This window comes from Micropterus salmoides, unplaced genomic scaffold, assembly GCF_014851395.1.
Source record: "Micropterus salmoides isolate LMB-PRFRI ecotype aquatic unplaced genomic scaffold, ASM1485139v1 Ms_hic_scaffold_14, whole genome shotgun sequence".
In the NCBI taxonomy this organism is placed as follows: Eukaryota; Metazoa; Chordata; class Actinopteri; order Centrarchiformes; family Centrarchidae; genus Micropterus; species Micropterus salmoides.
The window spans coordinates 31,589,083-31,608,608 of record NW_024040485.1 but is presented as its reverse complement, the minus strand read 5'-3'; the positions used below and the strand labels follow the sequence as shown (position 1 = coordinate 31,608,608).

General features: G+C 44.5%; 1 gene segment (V, D, J or C); it reads right to left on the bottom strand.

Annotated features, from left to right (window-relative positions):
* Positions 1-6,914: 6,914 nt before the first annotated feature.
* Positions 6,915-8,147, bottom strand: LOC119902700. The segment is given in 2 exon segments: positions 6,915-7,445; positions 7,562-8,147. Coding segments are annotated over 2 exon segments (474 nt in total).
* Positions 8,148-19,526: the final 11,379 nt, after the last annotated feature.

The window sequence follows — 19,526 nt, the reverse complement described above, 5'->3', positions numbered from 1 at the left end:
CTGTCTCAAAATGATGCAGAAAAGCTAGTCCATGCATTTGTTACTTCTAGGCTGGATTACTGTAATTTCTTACTATCAGGCTGCTCGAAAAAGTCCATTTAGATTCTCCAGCTGATCCAGAATGCTGCAGCACGTGTTTTACAACAACCAGGACAAAAGATTATATTTCCTCTGTTCTAGCTACATTTAAAATCTATGTGGAGAAATATTTCAGTGTAAAATCTTAAGTAAACGTAGAAATGCTACAGTGTACAGGTGCTGGTCATATAATTAGAATATCATCACAAAGTTGATTTATTTCAGTAATTCCGTTCAAAAAGTGAAACTTGTATAATTTATACATTCATTCCACTCAGACTGATATATTTCAAGTGTTCATTCCTTTTAATTTTGATGATTATAACTGACAACTAATGAAAATCCCAAAATCAGTATCTCAGACATTGGGGAATCCATGCGCTATCTTGGAAGAGGTGTGATGCGAATTCGCTACAATCGGCGTCAAGGGGTTAAGTATGTGGTATAATAGAAACAATATGTAGTATAATATATCTGTGAGGGTTCTCAGTGATCTAGGTCATAGTTATCCAAGGTTGGTGCTCCTGGCTGTTGTAACGACAGTTGTTATGGTCGTTAGAGTCACCCAAGGCCAAGTCTGAACGACCATCACCTGAGGCCAAGAGGTTACGTTTGTTCAGTTTCCTGGGAAGTGGCGAAAGGACAGCATTGTAAGTGGTGGCAACGGCTTCTCTACCCAAGGTGTAAATGGTTTCCTTGAAACCTCTTTCAAACCATCCATCCTGTCTGTCTAAAACGTGCATCTGGTGGTCCTCAAACGAGTGTCCTCTGTCCTTCAGATGTAAGTAGACTGCAGAGTCTTCACCTGAGGAGTTGGCCTTAACCCTGTAGTGGTTGTTTAGTCTCCCCAATATACAGGTCTGTGCATCCCTCACTGCATTGTACCGCATACACTAGATTACTTTTCTTGTGTTTGGGTGTGCGGTCTTTGGGGTGGACCAGGATCTGTCTTAGTCTGTTCTTGGGTTTAAAAAACACAGGGATGTTGTGTTTGTTGAATATCCTCCTGAGTTTCTCTGTTACTCCAGACACGTATGGAATCACATTGTTGTTTTTGCTTCTTTCCTCATCCCTCATAGTGTTGGTGTTGTTCCTGGATCTTCTGGCTGTTTTCACAAAAGTCCATTTAGGATTGAAAAGTAGGTATTGGTCTGTGTGTGGGTTTCTGTAAACCCTCATTTTCAGGCTCCTGTCCTCTTCAGTGTATAAAGCACAGTCCAGGAAGGCCAAACTGCGGTCGTTGACATCTTGTGTGAACTTGATGTTCCCCTTCGAGGGAACTCGAACTGCGTCGGTGACGACACTATGGGAACGCCCCTGGGCGTGGCAGGGCTGAACTATGAATGAAACTACTCCAATCCTATTGGTGTTACTAGAACGGTAGTGTGTGACGGCGTAACCGGAGGGGGTATATAAGCACGCCGGCACATAGGACACATTAGCTTCTTTAGCTTCACATTAGCTTCTGAGACGTCGCGGCGGCTCCGATCCTGGGGATCACAATGCGAGATCGCTGAGGGTGCCGGAACGGCTGAGGCCTTTTTCCGGTCCTCGTCTGCGGAATCCTCCTCCCCTCGTCCCCGATCGGGAGCCCGTTTCTCGGTTTCTCCCACTCGAGGGGCGAGTCCGGAAAGGCTGACACGATCTGGCTCTGAGGAGCTAGATGTACTTAGCATAGAGGAAACTGAACGTCATCAGCCTTCGCCAGGATACGAGGAGTTGTTGGAAGTGGTGACGCGGGCCGTGGACAAGCTGCACATTGATTGGCCACAGGCAGTGCAGCAGCTTTCGGCAGGCAGCAAACTAGATGAGCGGTTTCTGCAACACCAAGCGCCACCCCCGTGTCGGCCCCTACCATTTTTTCCGGATCTGCACAACGAGTTGTGTAGATCATGGAATAAACCCTTCTCTGCACGGCTGTCTACGTCCCCCCGGCTGGACTATGGAAACGTGACGGGAATCAGACAGCACGGCTACGGAGCGATGCCACGAGTGGAGGAGGCGCTGGCTAGCTACCTCTCTCCCAACCTTGCCTCATCCCTCCGGACGCCGGCGCTCCCCACCAAGCCGTGTCGGATGACGTCCGATTTGGTGGGCAAGGCCTACTTGGCAGCGGGTCGAGCTGGTGCCAGCCTACATACGATGGCTGTCTTGCAGGCATACCAGGCCGATCTTCTTCGGGACTGTGATGTAGGGGGACGTCCCTCTGAGGAGGACCTGACGGAGCTCCTTCTGGCCTGTTTGGCGAAGCAGTGGATGCTGTCGTCATCCAGCACGCCAAAACTCAGGGAGAGGGATTTGAGCGATATCTCCCCCAGCCGGTCAGACTCCAGGACCGCGACGGCTCAGGAAAGCCGGACACAGCCTTCATCCAGCACCTACCGCCACAGCCAGAAGCAGAGCGTCGCTTTGCGGGATCCCCCTCAACCAACCTGGGACGCAAGACAGCGCTCTCGCCCACAGCCCCCCGGGAAGACGGATCTGAGGACCGTCATTCAGTCTCAGCGGGCCCGGGGGAAGAGGTCCTGAGACCTCGAGTAGGGGGACCCCCCCCCGCCTCCTCCCCCTCCGTGCCCCCCTTCCCCTGAGAGAGGCCGATCAAGGTCCCCTCTCTCATGGTGGCTCCAGCAACAGGCGTTGTTTCTCCCACCGCTTCAGCTCTCGGGACGCGCTAGCCGGTGGCAGGCCCTCGCCGATCTGTCCGCCCCAAGGGGCGGCAGCCAGAACACGTCTGGGCTCACAAACCGTGGTTTACCGGCGAGCCTTCCCTGGCGGTCCTCCGCTTCAGGGCGCCACCGGGGATTCCCGCGGGACACCGGCCACCAGCCCCGAGGGACTGGTGCCCTTGCCGAAGTTCGCGGAAGCTTGGCGAAGCCTCGCGAACATTTCCCCGTGGGTCCTCCGCACAGTAGTAGATGGCTACAGGCTGCAGTTCTGGGTTCGCCCCCCCAGATTCTGCGGGATGGTCGGGACTACAGTACACGCAGAACGCCAGGTGTTGGGACAGGAAGTCCGCTCTCTTCTGAAGAAAGGGGCCATAGAATTAATTTCCCTGCCAGTCAGAGAAACCGGTTTTTACAGCCAATACTTCCTGGTCCCCAAGAAGGACGGAGGATTGCGTCCGATTTTCAATCCCTGAACCAATCTCTGAGGACATTCAGGTTCAGGATGCTTACCATCCCAGCCATCATCAGTCACATCCAATCCGAGGATTGGTTTGTCACGATAGATCTGCAAGACGCTTATTTCCACATCTCCATCCGTCCCTCTCACAGGAAGTTCCTGAGGTTCGCCTTCGGCGGCACGGCTTACCAGTATCGGGTTCTTCCGTTCGGCCTAGCACTATCTCCCCGCACGTTCACCAAATGCATGGATGCAGCTCTGGCTCCGTTGAGGCTCCAGGGCATCCGCATACTGAATTACATCGACGACTGGCTCGTCCTGGCCCAGTCTCGAGAGTTAGCGGTTCAGCATCGAGATGTCGTCCTCGCCCACCTCGCCCAAGAAGAGCGTGCTAACACCCGCCCAACAGACTGCGTTCCTAGGGGTGGTGTGGGACTCAACGACGATGCGGGCCCACCTGTCTCCCTCACGCATCGAGTCCATTTTATCCTCAGTGACCAGAGTGCAGTTAGGCCGCGCCATCACTGTGAAACACTTTCAGAGGGTGTTGGGTCTTCTGGCAGCAGCATCCAGTATAATACCTTCCGGACTACTGCACATGAGAGCCCTGCAGTGGTGGCTAAAATCCAAGCGATTCTCCCCGAGGGGAAATCCGCTCCGTCTGATACGGGTTACGAGCGGATGCCTTCGTTCCCTGTCCGTATGGAGGAAGCCTTGGTTCCTGTCCCAAGGTCCTGTGTTGGGAGCAATCTGTCGCCGAACAATTATTTCAACAGACTCACGGGGATGGGGCGCGGTCATGTCGCCATTCCGCCGCTGGTTGTGGAGGTGGTATCCAGCAAACGACGTGGGCTTTGTAGATCATTGGGAGACTTTCTGGGGGAAGACCTGGTCTGATTCAGAGAGACGGCATCCATTCCACTTGGGAAGGAGCAGCTCTCATTTCTAGAAATCTGGCCAAGTTTATTAGTGGACCAAATCCATGACAACCCAGAGTTGAGACCAGGAGGTAGAGTCGCAGTTTAACACACTTCTCTGCCATTCTTTTTCAGCAGTTACCCACCCAAAACCCTACGCAGAGTCGCAGTCTAACACACTTATCTGCTCATCCATTTCAGGAGTTACTTAGTGAAAATCCTATAGTGACGGTGTCTGTCCCCAGACCATCGAAATTATAGTTACATTATAATTATAGTGTACCGAGCACCTGGCCCGTACTCTGAATTCTTATATGAATTTGCAGAGTTTTTGTCAACTTAGTCCTTAAACGGACAAAGTTATTATTGTAGGGGATTTTAATATTCATGTGGATGTTGAGAATGACAGCTTTAGTACTGCGTTTATCTCTCTGTTAGATTCCATTGGCTTCTCTCAGAGTGTTCATGAACCGACTCACTGTTTTAACCACACCCTCGACCTTGTTTTGGTGTATGGTACTGAAATTGAAAATTTAGTGGTCTTCCAACAGAATCCCTCTTTGTCCGACCACTGTTTGATAACTTTTGAGTTTGTATTGCTAAACTATACACCATTGGGCAAAAATTTCTATACAGATGTCTCTCTGATAGTGCTGTAGCTAAATTTAAGGATGCGATTCCATCAGCCGGGGGATTTCCCATGATGCACTGAGCTCCTCTCTCCTCTACGTTCTCTCCCTCTGTATGCAACCTCATCCCATTATTGCATGTTACAATCACAACTTCTCCCCTTTCCGGTAGTCTTGTGCTTTCTCGTCCCTCTCCTCTCTCCTCCTATCACTTCCTGAAGGTTTTCTGGCTCTGGAGCTGTGGAGTCTGGATCTGTGGTTGCGGGTCACCTGCTGCGACACCCTCTGCTACAACAACTATTGTTACTAGTCCTATTATTATTATTGTTATTATAATCATTACATTACGATTGTTATCATTAACACTACTATACATATCTGTACCATTTTTCATTTAGTCTACAGCAACATCACCTTTACTGTCTGTACCTCTGTGTGTATATTGTGTAGGCTGCCTCCCTCCCTCTCTCCTCCCCAACCCCCCCCCCCCCCCCCCCCCCCCCCTCCCTCTCTCTCTCTCTCCCTCTCTCTCCCTCACCCCAACCGGTCGAGGCAGATGGCCGCCCACCCTGAGCCATGGTTCTGCTTGAGGTTTCTTCCTCTTAAAGGAAGTTTTTCCTTGCCTCTGTCTCCTAGTGCTTTCTCTTGGTGGGAACTGTTGGGCTTCTGTAAATAGCATCATAGGGTACGGTCTAGACCGCTCTTTTATGAAAAGCGCTGTGAGATAACTGTTGTTGTGATTTGGCGCTATATGAAATAAAATTGAATTGAATTGAATGGTGGGGATACATGTGAACAAGGAAGTCACATCTTAGGTCACCATGGTTTCATCTGGGTCCAGTTTCAGTCCTCTATAGACTTTGTTCACAAAGTCTATGGAGTTTTGGATGTGGTGAGGCGTGTTGCCAACCAAGGGGCTAAGATGGTAGATATGTGTTTGGCAATGTTGTAGGTGACCGAGTTTATGCTATTGGGCCTGAGTGGGGCTCCTTCTTTGATCACGGGTGATGTTTTCTTCCTGTTGCTGTTATAGACATTTTATGGCCTTTTTCTTGTGTATTTGTGTCCATTTGTAATGTGTTGACCTTGTCCTGGTAGTCCGCTGTGTTTAGGACCACTGTGAATTTTCCTTTGTCAGCAGATAGGATGGTGATGTTTTCATCCGTGCTCAGGGATGTAGCATAATATATTTAGCATATAGTACAGAAAACAAAGTTGGTATGTAGTATATATCATTAAATGTAGTATAATATCATTAAAATGTAGTATAATATCATTAATATGTAGTGTGTATTTGGGAGTACTGCTGCTCTCTAGTGGCTACAACAAGTTCACCTTTGATGGCTAAAATCCCCATAAATAAAGTCCATGGACGTGACCTCCAGGTGGGTCGTCATTGTTGGTCTCTGGGCTCAGTTCAACTCTGTGTGGGTGGAGGGCTCAGCGGAAAAAAGGCTTCCAAACAACAAGAGAAAAGACAAACAGCTACAGAGAGGGAGAGGCGTTGATGAGTGTGTACAGCAGCAGATATGAATATATTCTCAGTGGTTATTAGGACTCATAAAAAAAAACTGTTGACAGCCAATCAGCACTTCCTTTCCTGCAGCAGACGAGCTGTGTGGGTTTCTGCTCTGCAGCCTCCTCACCGCTAGCTGCACTTTTTCAAATTAATAACACAATGACAGTTACAACCGTCAAATCATTCTAGGAAGTTCAGTTTGATTTCAGCGCTCAGTACTCACTGTCTCAGCTTTGATCTGTTATTAATCTGTGAGAGAAACAGCTCAAATCCTGAACTCAGAGCTGAGGAGCTGAAATAAAAGGAGATATGTTCAACCACCTGCAGTCTGCTCTGATCCCACTTTATGACCTCACACTGATTCTAACAGGCAGTCAGACAGCAGAGTGTTCACATGCGAATAATAACTAAATAACCTTTTAACACGACAGCAGGCAAAATAAAAAGTTTAGCTGCATTTTCTTGGTTTAGAAGAAATAAAAACAGCCATCATGTTGCCGATATTCAGACTTCAGCCCGACTGATGAGAGCTAGTTACAACCAGAGTCAAATGACTTGTAGCTGTCAACATATAGGCTGTTTCGGTTCTGATTATTTGCCATGAAGGCAAACTGAAAACAGTACAAACAATGATGTTTACAAAACACAGACGCTGGGATTTTTCAGTTTATTGAGAAAGACTGAAATAATTTGCCAAACCTGCCACACTCTGCATAATGTATTAAAAGAGACACAAGAACAGAAAAATACTGAAAACAAAAAAATCTTAAACAGCTAATGATTCAGCTTCATTTTCTATTTTTATATAAGTCACAATGGAAATAATCTAGATCATCAAAATAACAAATACACAGAACTTACACTCAGCAAATATGTATGTGTATATTTTTAGGATTACTACATCTAACCTGTGCACATCATAACTTACATTTGTAATTTCTGCAGAAAGTGACCAATGAGTTAAATTGATGAGATCTGATGGTGAGAAAAGGCGAGCAGAAAACAGTCAGTCAGCATGTGTGCAGCCGGTGGACGGTCCCTTGTTTCTGAGGATTCACAGCAGAGGGAGTCCACAGCAGTACACCAGACTCTTCACTATCAGCACTGTGTACAGCAGCCAGAGCAGCTTCACCCTGCACTGAGACTGGAAGGACACTGATGGTGGAAGAGCTGGAACTTCTGAAACAGAAAAGGAGTCAGAAAGAAATGTCAGTCCTCTGCTCCTCTGCTCTCTTTGACAGCGTCTCCACATGAAGCTGAATCTCTGCTGAACACAGTCACCAAGCCTTCATTACCTTGTTCTGTTTGGGCCTTCACTTCCCCCCCCTCGTGCTGGACGTAGCAGCGGTATTTATATGTGTAGCGAGCGTCCCGATCAATCACTCTGATGGCGGCGGTGCGTCCCGACTCTCTGAGCTCCAGCTGCTCCTCCTCAGCAGGTGCCTGCTCCTCCAGAGACTCGTTCACCTTTCGTCTTTTCCAGGAGAAGCGGACCACAGGAGGAAACATGTTTGAGGCCACACACAGCAGGGAGCTCTTCCCCTCATGGTGGGCTCTGGATGCTGCTGGGTACACGCTCACCACGGGCTTCACTACCGGCTCAGCTGAAGTTTGACAGCAGCAACAAGCAGCACAGACACACATTCACACAGTCAACAGCAGCTTCCAGCACTGCATTCAGTCTGATCCTGGAAACTACATGGACTCTGATCACTGAGCTCCTCATCAATACAGCACACAGTTCACTACATGGACTGGATTCACCTTCATATCACACACGTCATGTATAATAATAATAATATTAATATGTTATATGAGGAAAGAAAAGAATTTTACTTATTTAGCAGTTCTACATATGCTGGATTCTTATAATATAATTATGAAATATCCCTTTAAAAACTTAATGTTTTATATATTAGGGTTAATAAACATATTTTAATAAAGGTATTTTTACGTTCACATTAAATTAGTTATACTTTTACATTTACTTAGACATTATATATATACTTTATTTTAACGGCAAAAAAATCTAATTGTTGCATCAGTAATTTCATAAAGTTTTAAAATTAAAAAAATTCAATTTACATATATGTTCAGATACATGATCAAAGTCTGATGAAACAACAATACTGTAATCTAAGTACATTTTAATGTAACATAATATCAAACATTACATAAGAATCAAAACTACTGTTTACATGTTAGGGTAAAAATACATATTACACCAAATTACATATTTACTTCACATAAAATAATTTCAAGTCAAGTCACGTACATTATTTATAATTTCTGAACTTGAACCACTCAACAACTAATCAATACATCAATAATGTCTTTGTTTAATATGTTAAATGTGAATAAAGACAGCTTTATAATATTAAATAAGATTCACTATTGACTGATTACTTTTTAATATAATGTAATAATGTGATGTTAAAATTATAAGATATAATATTTATACCATATACTTTTGAAAACATTTTTATAATTTAAATTATAAAGCATCACAAACTATTTGTATTTATATTAAAAGTATAAAATGCAATATATTTGTGTGAGCGACTTTGTATCACTCTATTTCACATATATAAATACATAAATTATAGTTATTGCAATATTATCGGTATCTGACTGTCGTGATGTAAATTTTATCATTTAAAATGATAATTATCCTGTACAACATATTTATAGTAAAATGTCTTTTCAAAAACAATAGACTGCGCTGACTCACTGAGAGGATCAAATACTGTATATTTACAACTTTGTCAATATCTTACTTTTTCCATATGAATCAGTTTTGCTGGTGCAAATAAAGAATAACTTCAGTTGTGCAGTGAATTTAAACATCTTTTCAGAATTATGAACCTTTTTATGTAACAATAGCTGCACGGCTGCAAGAACTCTACTAATTATGAACAAACTAATATTTGAAGCCTGAAACAGCAGAAACTCATAAAAAACACATTTTAACTTGTTCAATAAAACAACTGAAGGAAAATGTTGATTCTTACCTGTTACATACAGTTTAGTTCCAGAGCCAAAGATGTCATAGCCATATCCTCCCACAGTGAAACAGAGTAATACAAAAACCTGTCAGCTGCTGAATGTGTCAGCTGAGGTGAACGAGTCCAGATGATGAACCAGGATCATATTTCAGCTGCATGATGTGTTTCTCTAATGTTCATATCAACATGACTGTCTCTTCTTTTATTGTCTTTTTAGACACACTGGCAGTGTTGCTCTGTGCATGCTGATGTCTGCTGGTCCAGATGGACTGGACCTGGACCAAAGGATGGATGGATTGACATTGTTGTTCAGACATTCTTGGTCCCCAGAGGATTCACTTCATTAATTCACTTGATTCTGACTCTTCAGAAGAAGATGCAGATGTCCAGGCCCAGACTTCCTCTTCTGTGCTCTTGTCATTGTTTACAGTCCATAAGCAATCTGAGAGCCCATCAGCTGTCATCTGATATAAAAGCTAATCTGAAGTTAAATATTCATCAGATGATAGCCGATGGTTTCTGCCTTATTTGCTCTCCACACGGACTGTTGACCTGCATGCAACCAAAACCAGCTCAGATTTGATTGGTCAATACTATTCGGACTACAAACAGAAACCAGAACACATTCATATGCAGATATCTGTTTACAGAGATTATTTCTGATCTGTATCAAGACTTTAAGGATAGACGGTGCTGTATGCTGTACAGATTGTAAAGCCCTTGGCAGCAAATTAATAATTTGTGGTATTGAACAATATCAATAAAATTATTTTATTATTGTTGTTAACGTTTAGTTGAAATCCTCGTCAGGTGAGCAGAGTTAACAGCAGCTGACATCATCATGAAATATCAGAACTAAAACCAAACACCCGTAACGCTCAGAAACAGCAGGTTTGAACCCAAAAGCACGACTCACAGGCAGACAGGTTGAGATGAAAGTTCACTTATCAAAAGGATTAAAACCAAGTCGACAGTCAGGACTTATCCAAAAAGGGGGCAGACAGAGAACCAAAGGCTGGACAGGAACAAACCAGACAATCTGGCAAAGCGTTGGTGGAAATGTGTCGTTATATATACAACCAGACTAAAGTGTGCAGAGTATGCGGTGTTGAAGAAATATTGTGAGTCAGGTTCAGGTGTGAAGAAGTTTCAGAGACTGATGAAGACTTAACATAGCGTGGTTTATTGAGCCGGGCCGAGGAGACACAGCGCCAGCATACAACATGTGATCACGTCACATGCCAACACCAAATCTGAAGGAGAACATCTGGTGGTCCCTTTTATGTTTCTTTCTTCCCCCCAGTGCCTGTAGGTTTCTCTATTAGGTCTTCTTTCACCTACAACTGATCTATCTGATGTTTAGACTCCAATGCTTCTTCATATTGGAATCTCTCACTATCCATGAGTGGTTCTCTGATCTGTGGAGCCAGTGAGTTCTTGTAAATATTCTTGTAAGATTCCCAGAGAACACTGATATCTGCCAGCCTGACGCCTGAGCTACTGTCTCTAACTAATCAGTCTAAGTACATGTGAGAAACACCTAAAGCTAGAATGTCAGAAAACACTTATGGGGTCAGCTAAATTACTCTAAGCTAGAGCTGTCTTACTTTTCCCTGTCACATCAACAAAGCCCCTTAAGAAATATTCTCCACACGTGGCTATGCATAGGCTACAGCGTACCTAAGGAGGAGATTCGACAAAAAACTATACACTGAGCTTTGTGAGGGAAATGAGGAACAGGTGAGCAGGTGGGCGGGGAGGTCAGGTGATGGGAATGGTGGGAAAGATGTTAGCTCAGTGCGGGGGAGAGTGGCTGGATGTGGGAGTCAGGTGACTGAGACAGATGGAAACATCTGAGGACACCTGGTGGACAGGTGGAGAAATGGTAATGAGAGGTGGGAATGTGTCTGAAAGGAAGGACAGAGAGGCAGAATGGAGAAACACAACTGAGTCAGACACTGTGACCCCCCTCCAGTTAATCTGTTCATGTTTGTGTTATTAAGATATTAAGATACACTTTGGTGTGGGTTTGAGTAAGAAGCACTCGTGTTTTGCTCTGAAGTGTTGGCTGTAATTTTTGCCAGCTTGCTGTGTACCGAGCATTTATTCTGTGGAAATAGTGCAGGATAAAACTTTAGCTCTATTTAGTTTTACCCTTATATTAACTTAGATTTATTTTTATGTTCATAATATTTTTATTTAACTTCACAGACATCTTAATATTAAAAACATTTGTATTGTTTTTAGATAATTTTTTTGCACTGAATGTTTTTTGGTATAAAGTTGACTTTGCACTACCTCGTTCCCCTTCGAGGGAACTCGAACTGCGTCGGTGACGACACTATGGGAACGCCTCTGGGCGTGGCAGGGCTGAAACCATGAGTGAAACTACTCCGATCCTATGGCGTTGCTAGAACGGTAGCGTGTGACGGCGTAACTGGAGGCGTATATAAGCACGCCGGCACACCGGACACATTAGCTTTATTCTATTCGGCAACCACGAGAGGAAATTTCTTACCTGGAAGGAAGTCTGGCAGAGGAGATGGCTGGTGAGCAGTTCAGGCAGTGTGTTTCCCATGCCCGCGTCAACATCACGGCTGGGGACACTCGTGCCCTGTGTGCGTCTTGTCTGGGGATGCCGCACGCCCAGGCAGCTCTCGAGGGGGCCGCTTGCGGCCATTGCGAGGCCCTGCCCCTGAGGGCGCTGAGGTCCCGTGCGGCTCTTTCTCCGAAGACGGCCGGATGCGCTCTCCCCGTGGCTCGGGCCCGGCGGTCGCTGAGTCGGCGCGGCGGCTTCGGTCACGGGGCTCCCAGCGTGACGTCTCCGAGTGCATCGGGACTGCCGAGGCTTTTTCCCGTTCCTCGTCTGCTCGTCTGACAGAGAAGCTACAAAAAGAAATTTAACTCAGTGACACTGACGTTCCTTTTGGTGAAGCTGAAGTTGTTGGTGGGTAAAAAAACAAACTTTGATGCGATGCTTGTGCACCGGAGGAAAGGGGTCACCAGAGCTCCACCGCCTTCACAACCAATCTGCAGAAAGGGGCCTCCCTCCTGATCAGTGACGATGATGAAGGGGGACATGCCGACGCCCTGGATGACCCAGGTGTGATGATTAGGTGTAATTCCACATTGTACCAAACGGTGTCAGTAGTGGTTTGTGGGAACAAGGGATTGATGTTTTAGGTACAGGGAGGCAGCAGAGGAAGTTGTTGTTGACTGGCTAGCACGAGGAATAAAGAAACCCATAGAGTTTGCACAAGAGTGGTCACAGTTTATTTTCATGAAGAATAATGAACAAAACATGGTACCAGGAGTAAAACCAGAACGAGGTGCACTGTGAACAGCGACATGGATTCGTTAAAGCCACCGGAGACTTTGAAACTAACGGGGAATGTCGACAGCAATTGGCGCATCTTCAAGCAGCAATTTCAGCTGTAAATCATGGGTCTAGAGACGAAGTCTGATGCAAGGAAGGTAGCGTTACTGCTAACAATAGCAGGCCCTCAAGCCATAGAAGTGTGTAATACCTTCGTATACGACAGTGAAGATGACAAAGACAAACTTGATAAAGTGCTCAAAGCAGCAGCGTGAACCCTTTGATAGCTTTCTGACCGACTTGAAGCTCAAAGCACAGTCATGCAACTTTGCTACACTGAAGGACTCCATGCTCCGAGACCAGGTCGTGTTTGGTGTGGAGGAAAGGCTACTGCGGGAAACGGAGCTGACGCTGGAAGGGGCCTCAAGATCTGCCAGGCAAGTGAGCTCTCGCAAATGTGAGGACATTCAGCGAGTTAGCGGCGAGCGCAGTGAGTGTGGGTGATGGCGCCGCTGTAAGCGTTGTCTCAAGTGAGGGACGGAGACGCCTTGCGCAGCAGACAGACGATCGAACATTCAAACCCAAACAGTGGCCTGCCTTTGGTAAGCTATGCTCTAATTGCCAGGGCAAGAACCACTTTGCCAAGCAGGTCTTCTCGAAAAGAAACGAGGGGAAGACAGTAAACTCTGTAAGCATGATGGAGGATTCTGATCTGTGTGACACATTTTTGTTGGTCAACTGTGAAAATGAACCAAAAAACAAACTAAATGCTGTCAGAGAGGATAAATGGAGAGCACCACTGCAGATAAATGGGACTGCATCGCTTAAGGATTGTGTATTCAAAGAGCCTTGGTGAACCTTTCTAGCCGTAAAGGTGTCACTGAAGACATTCAACAGGACAGGAAAAGGGGCTATCTGACCCCTTCTCCCTCCCGCAGGTCACCTCCGGCCTCATCCTGACTCTTTTCTCTCCACAGAACGGCTGAGCCATAAACCAGCATTTCGTTCTCTGATCGCCGATGTGATGAGCCAGGAGTGCAAAGAAAAGAGACCATAACAACCCCTGTTTCTCGAACCAAGCAAGGTTCCATTATTACTGTGTTTGTTCTGTTTAAATAATAACCTTGCTAAGTGAGCAGCGGCGTTTGCCTCTGAGTTTAGTAAGTAATGACCCTGTTGTTATCCTTTAGTGATGTTTGAAGACTAGCAGACCCATAAGAAAGTAATCTTGAACTAGTTTTCTAACCTCTTTCTGTTTTGTCTTAATTCATCCCTGTTACTCCCCAGTAATCACTGTCTCAGTTCTAGTTAGTTCATATCCTAAATATCCATTGATACGCTCGTGTATCACCACCTCTCAGTTAAAGTGGAATGTCTACTCTTTTCTCGTGTGACCCGAGCGCCACCAAGGGGACAGGAAAGGTATTACACGCAAGTGTTTAAAACTCAGCTTACACTGACAGGATCGCTAAGTAGGCCTACCTACCACCATGTAACTGCATAAACGAAATTTTACTGCCACGCTTACATCTAAATTGTCTCTTGAGTTAAAACCGGTAACCAGCAACTGAGGACAGGTAAATAAGCTTTGTTACGTTTATAACCATTATAACCTTTTTCCATAGTGTTTAGCCTTGTTTTAATTGTCTTTATCCGAATGTTTAGAACTAAGTATTTTTCCAAGATATTGTGGAGAGAGATTAAAGGGAAATACGCGCAACGTATCCCAAAAGAAAGTTAACACCTTCGGGGTGACTTCCCCTGAGACCCACTCCCAAATTGACGTCACCACTACCTAATGAAGTCAAATAAAAGGACCTTGTTGTCTTTTGGCTCACCTCTTCTCTAAAAAACTCTCTTGAAACTAAACCTATACGCTCTCTTAACTTCCTTTACTTTTTGAAATTCCGATCTTTTTCCGTTTCGTACTTAAATTTTCTTCAGACGAGCTGAGAAAGCTACGACCCTGAATCCCAATTTTCTTAGCGGGAGATTTGATTTTTGATTTTTTGTTTGGAGCTGCCTGTTTAATCTCAGCAACATTAAACAGCCGATATTCATGAATGTGTGTTTATTTGATTTTGTTGTTGCAACTGATCCGGTAGTTTTTGAACAACTTTGGACCAGAAACTCAGAAGCCTTCATTTATGGCCTTGAATAAATGAAACCACGGCTCTGACGACAGAACTCTGAGTGGGCTCCGCTATAGCGACACCAAACGAACTGGGATCAGAGTAAAAGCCTTGGCTGACGGCCCGTTGCTGCAAGCGCTTCCCACAAAGGACTCCGTCGGCCACCCTGTTCATTACCTCCTGGGTGTCATATTGACTGTTGTCCCTGTAATAATACCGCTATTGTACTCTCTTTAGTTAGTTAATCAATTCACCTTGAGCACAGTGATGTTGTGTGTGTGTTATTAAGAATCTAGAGTCCCTGTATAGAACTCACCCTCAGATTTGAGATTGACTGATTGACTAGAGTTTACGATTTCAGAATAACGGAACCAGTACAACTAATGAATTACCGGAAATTTGTGTAATTCTCAGGCTTTACTCAAGGACCTAAAGCTTGGGCGGACAAGCAAATCTTTAGGTGGTGCTCCTAGTTTCAAGTCATAAATATTCCCGGAAATATTAATTTTCAACTGTATTAAAATTACACGTAGCCATGAGATGAGAAGAGATGTTTTGTACCACATTCCAAACCACCCCTCACCCATTGGTGCTAAGTAAGTGTCCTTATCTGATCAGAGAGACCCCCTGTTTCTGCACCTCTCCAAAAAACACACAAATCAGGTCGAGTTTAATAAATGATAAAGCAACATATAAACTTCTACCTATAAAATACATCAGAGATCAATATAAGAAACACAATACTAGTGGTTCCCCTGAGTAATACACAAATCATGCTATCATAATCTCTCAGCATGAACGGCAAAAGCTCAGAGAAACCCGACAACTGCACCTGTATTGGCATTCTACGACCCGGCGAAGAGGATCAAAGTGTCGACAGACGCCTCAAAGAACGGGATTGGTGCAGTACTTTTACGAGCTGAAGGTGAGCACTGGAAACCAGTAGCCTATGCATCCAGATCCATGACAGAGTGTAGATACGCTCAAATAGAAAAAGAATGCCTGGGACTTGTGTTTGGCCTGGAGCGGTTCCACAGCTACATTTATGACCTACCATCTTTCACGGTGGAAACAGACCATCGCCCGCTAGTCGCCATGGTCAAAAAGAATCTGAGCGAGATGTCGCCAAGGATTCAGCGTTTGATGATGAAAAAGCAGAGATATGACTTTGAGCTGATCTCCACCTGATAATTGCAGATTTGCAGAGGACGTTCAAGATCACGTGAACATGGTGTCTTCTGCACTTCCTGTGTCAGATGAAAAGTCCAGACAAATAGCTCATGAAACTTCAAAAGATACGGAGCTGCAGTGAGTCATTGAGAACATGAAAAATGGATGGCCTGTGGGATCCTGTCCACAGTTCTACCACATCATTGTTATTCCAGAAAAGATGAGACAGGACATACTACACGGGATCCATGAAGGTCATCTTGGTGTCGAGAAATGCAAAAGACGGGCGAGAGACACAGTTTTCTGGCCTGGAATAAACAAGGACATTGAGAAACTAATAAGCAGATGTGACACGTCAAAAACACAGGAACAAGCAAACCAAAGAGCCTGTGGTGGTAACTGCAGGACCAACAGCGCCATGGCACACGGTTGGAAATAAATAAATAAATAGGGAAGTAGTGCAATGAATGTCTCAAATGTAGTGGAGTAAAACTTTTCTGTAAAAATCTACTCAATTAATAGAGTAAATGTAACTCTTACTACCCACCTCTGTTTTCTTCTCTCCCCACCACATGTTAGAAACACAACGCAGAGTCCAAGGGGGACGCCTTGCTAATCCTGGACTTGAGTGATCCAGAATGTTCTGGTCTCATTTAACAAACTGACTGTATTTGGGGAGTTCATGGCTGAGGTTTCCTTCCTTAAAGTCACCAAGAACAATAAAAAGGGAGTCCAGGTTAGTCGCTCTACTCGCAGTATCTGGTCGGCCAGCGTGCGCTGTGCGTCGTGCACGTTGGCCTGCGGTGGAATATAAACACCGAGCAGAAAGTAGGAAGCAAACTCGCAGGGAGAGTAAAACGGTTTACAGTGTGTCAGTAAATATTCCAGATAAAGTTTTCAGTGAGTTGATCAAAAATCAAGCCGTTAACTTTGAAGATGCTGAAGTGTTGGTGTAGAGAAACTGTTGTCCTGATGGTGGCGCTAGAGGAAAGGTCAGGAGGTCACCATAAATGTTAGGATTCATCCTCTGGGAAGCAGAAACATCCACAGGACATTTATGGAAACCTGGCAACAGAACCAGCGTCCTAATAAGCCGCTGCTAGAAGGGCAACATCCTGACCTGACATGTGTCCAAGATTTGGCTTTTAAAATGGAAGAAAGTGAAATGATCTGCTGAAATCTACTGAAAGCTGTTAAACAACAAGTGCTGCTGGAAGGGTTTTCATTCAGAGCAGATTAGTATTGTGAGGGAGGAATGGACTTTATTCCAGCAGCAGAACAAAGAGGACGACTTTAATCTGCATCTGGAACATCTGGCTGGAAACTTTATCTATTATATATCATTTACTTAATAAAGTGAATCAGGATTATATTTTATTTAGTTTCCTCTTTATCTTGTTTGCTCATTGTGCTTCTGTGCTGCTAGTTTGTCCTCACTGTGTGGAACAACAAGAAACCTGCTGGAATATCTGATCAAATAGAAATCAATAGAATATTAAAGAAATCCCTCAGCTCAGTATGTTTGTGACTCTGGCTGAGATGGAGGTGAAATATGTGAACCTGGGCTGTGGTTTACTGCTCTCTCCTGTCACAAACACTGTTTGACATCTGCTGTTTTTGTTCAGGCTGCACGGATCATTTCTCACTGTGGGCTCTTCCACAGGAGCAGTAGTAGGTGGCTGAATGAGAGGGTTAACTTTCTGGATCTGCAACTCACAGCGTTTGATTATTCACAGCTGAGAAATCATCTTTCTGGTGATGATTTTATGAACTGACATTATTCCTATCAATAAAGAATCCTGTGAATGTTTCTGTGTCTTTCTTCTGGTACCAGTAAATATCACATGTACACTGGTCAGTTCCTCGACAGCTGAAGGAAACAGTTTCATCGACTCCTGGTCCATGTTAAATCCTGAATCAGGTCTGCTGCCATGGCAACCAGCGCTGTAGAGACACAGACAGATAGATGAAGGTCAGTGTGACAGTGTTTGTTCCAGGTGGAGTTTGCTGGCTCCTGATTGGCTGGAAACACTCACCTGAACACAGACAGCACAGAGCAGCAGCTGGGAGGAAAAGCATTGTGTGCAGTGGTGTTTCCTCTGGTGAACCTGGGGAGAAGTGGCGCTCTGATGCAGCTGAGGCCAAACAAGGACGAGCTGTGAGATCAGACGAGGGCCGCGTGGTTTCTAACGGGTCCTCAGACCTCCCATCAGCCCCTGCGGCGGACAGATAAGGCTGCTGCTGCTGATTGACAGCTCAGCTGAAGCTGCTGTGTGGTTTTCTGCTGAGTCGGAGCTCATTCTGCTTTATTACAGTTCATCTCCTCTATTGAACTATTTCAAATCACTACAGCTACATTAGAAAGAAGGAAAACTACAAACTCGGCTGATTCTAACAGTGAAAATCATCAGTTCAAGGCAGGAACATGTAGTTGTGTCTCTCTAGTATAAAAAGTGGAACCAGCTTCTGTTTTCATTGTGTGGTTCGTCACACTGAGACCTTCATTCTCCAAAATCCTGTTTGTGTTCAATCTTCAAATGTCTGTTGTTGAAAAAGAAGATGAAGGTTACTGTCAGCCAGCAGATTCATTTCTTACTGACACTATTTATCTTTCTGTTCTTCTCATTTTTTAACGTTGTTTCTAAATGCTTCTTGTTTCCCAGACTTCTCTGTTTCTCTGAACTGATTCACTGAGAAGTTTCTTCGTCTTGATTTGAATCTGACAGCAGATAAAAAATCTGGCTCACGATGATGCAGAAATACAAACAAACATTCCTGTTAGCACAAACACATTCAGGTTGGTGCTGAATTTAGTAACACAGACTGTTATCTGTTGTTTAACATGGGATGAAAATACAAAAGTACAAACTGTGACTTTAACCCTTAAACGTCCCCTCACATTTCATCATTTCATTTCTACGACACATGAAACCTTTTCCACACACAGCATCACATCTTTATTTAGTGTTCTGTTGTTCAGTCTCTTCATTAAAGATACATGATGTTTCACTTTGTTATTCTTAATAGAAAGTAAAATGTTTCCCTCTGAATTGTAGTGGAGTAGAAATATAAAGTAGCAGAAAGTGGTAAAGTACCTCTAATGTGTACTTCAGTCCAGTACTTGAGTAAATGTCCACGGTTACTTTGAACCGCTGTCTGTATGTGTGCAATATCAAATGTCACTAGTCACTAAACTTAAACAGCAAAGATGAAGTGGAGGAAATAATCAGCAGGTTGATCCAGAATGAAAAGAATCATCAGCTGCAGTCTGATACTAAACAGTTCAGAATGAGCTGCAGCTCAACAACTACAGCAGCAACATCCTGCTGCACATTAATGAGGAGGAAGAAGAATCTGAGGAGAGAATATATAATAGTACAACAGACACAGTTAATCTTGTTATTAATGACAAACACAAGTTTTCCTGCTGTCACGTGTCAAAATGTCTCCATAAAAAAGTCTGCATGCTGTCAGGATTATAACTGTCACACTGCTGCCCTCTAGTGTCTGCAACAACACACTGCGTCTCCACCTGATACTACTACTGCTATTAATACTAATACTGCTGCGACTACTGTACTGCTGTTACTGGTAGAACAAATCCTTCACACTGCTGCCCTCTAGTGTCTGCAACAAA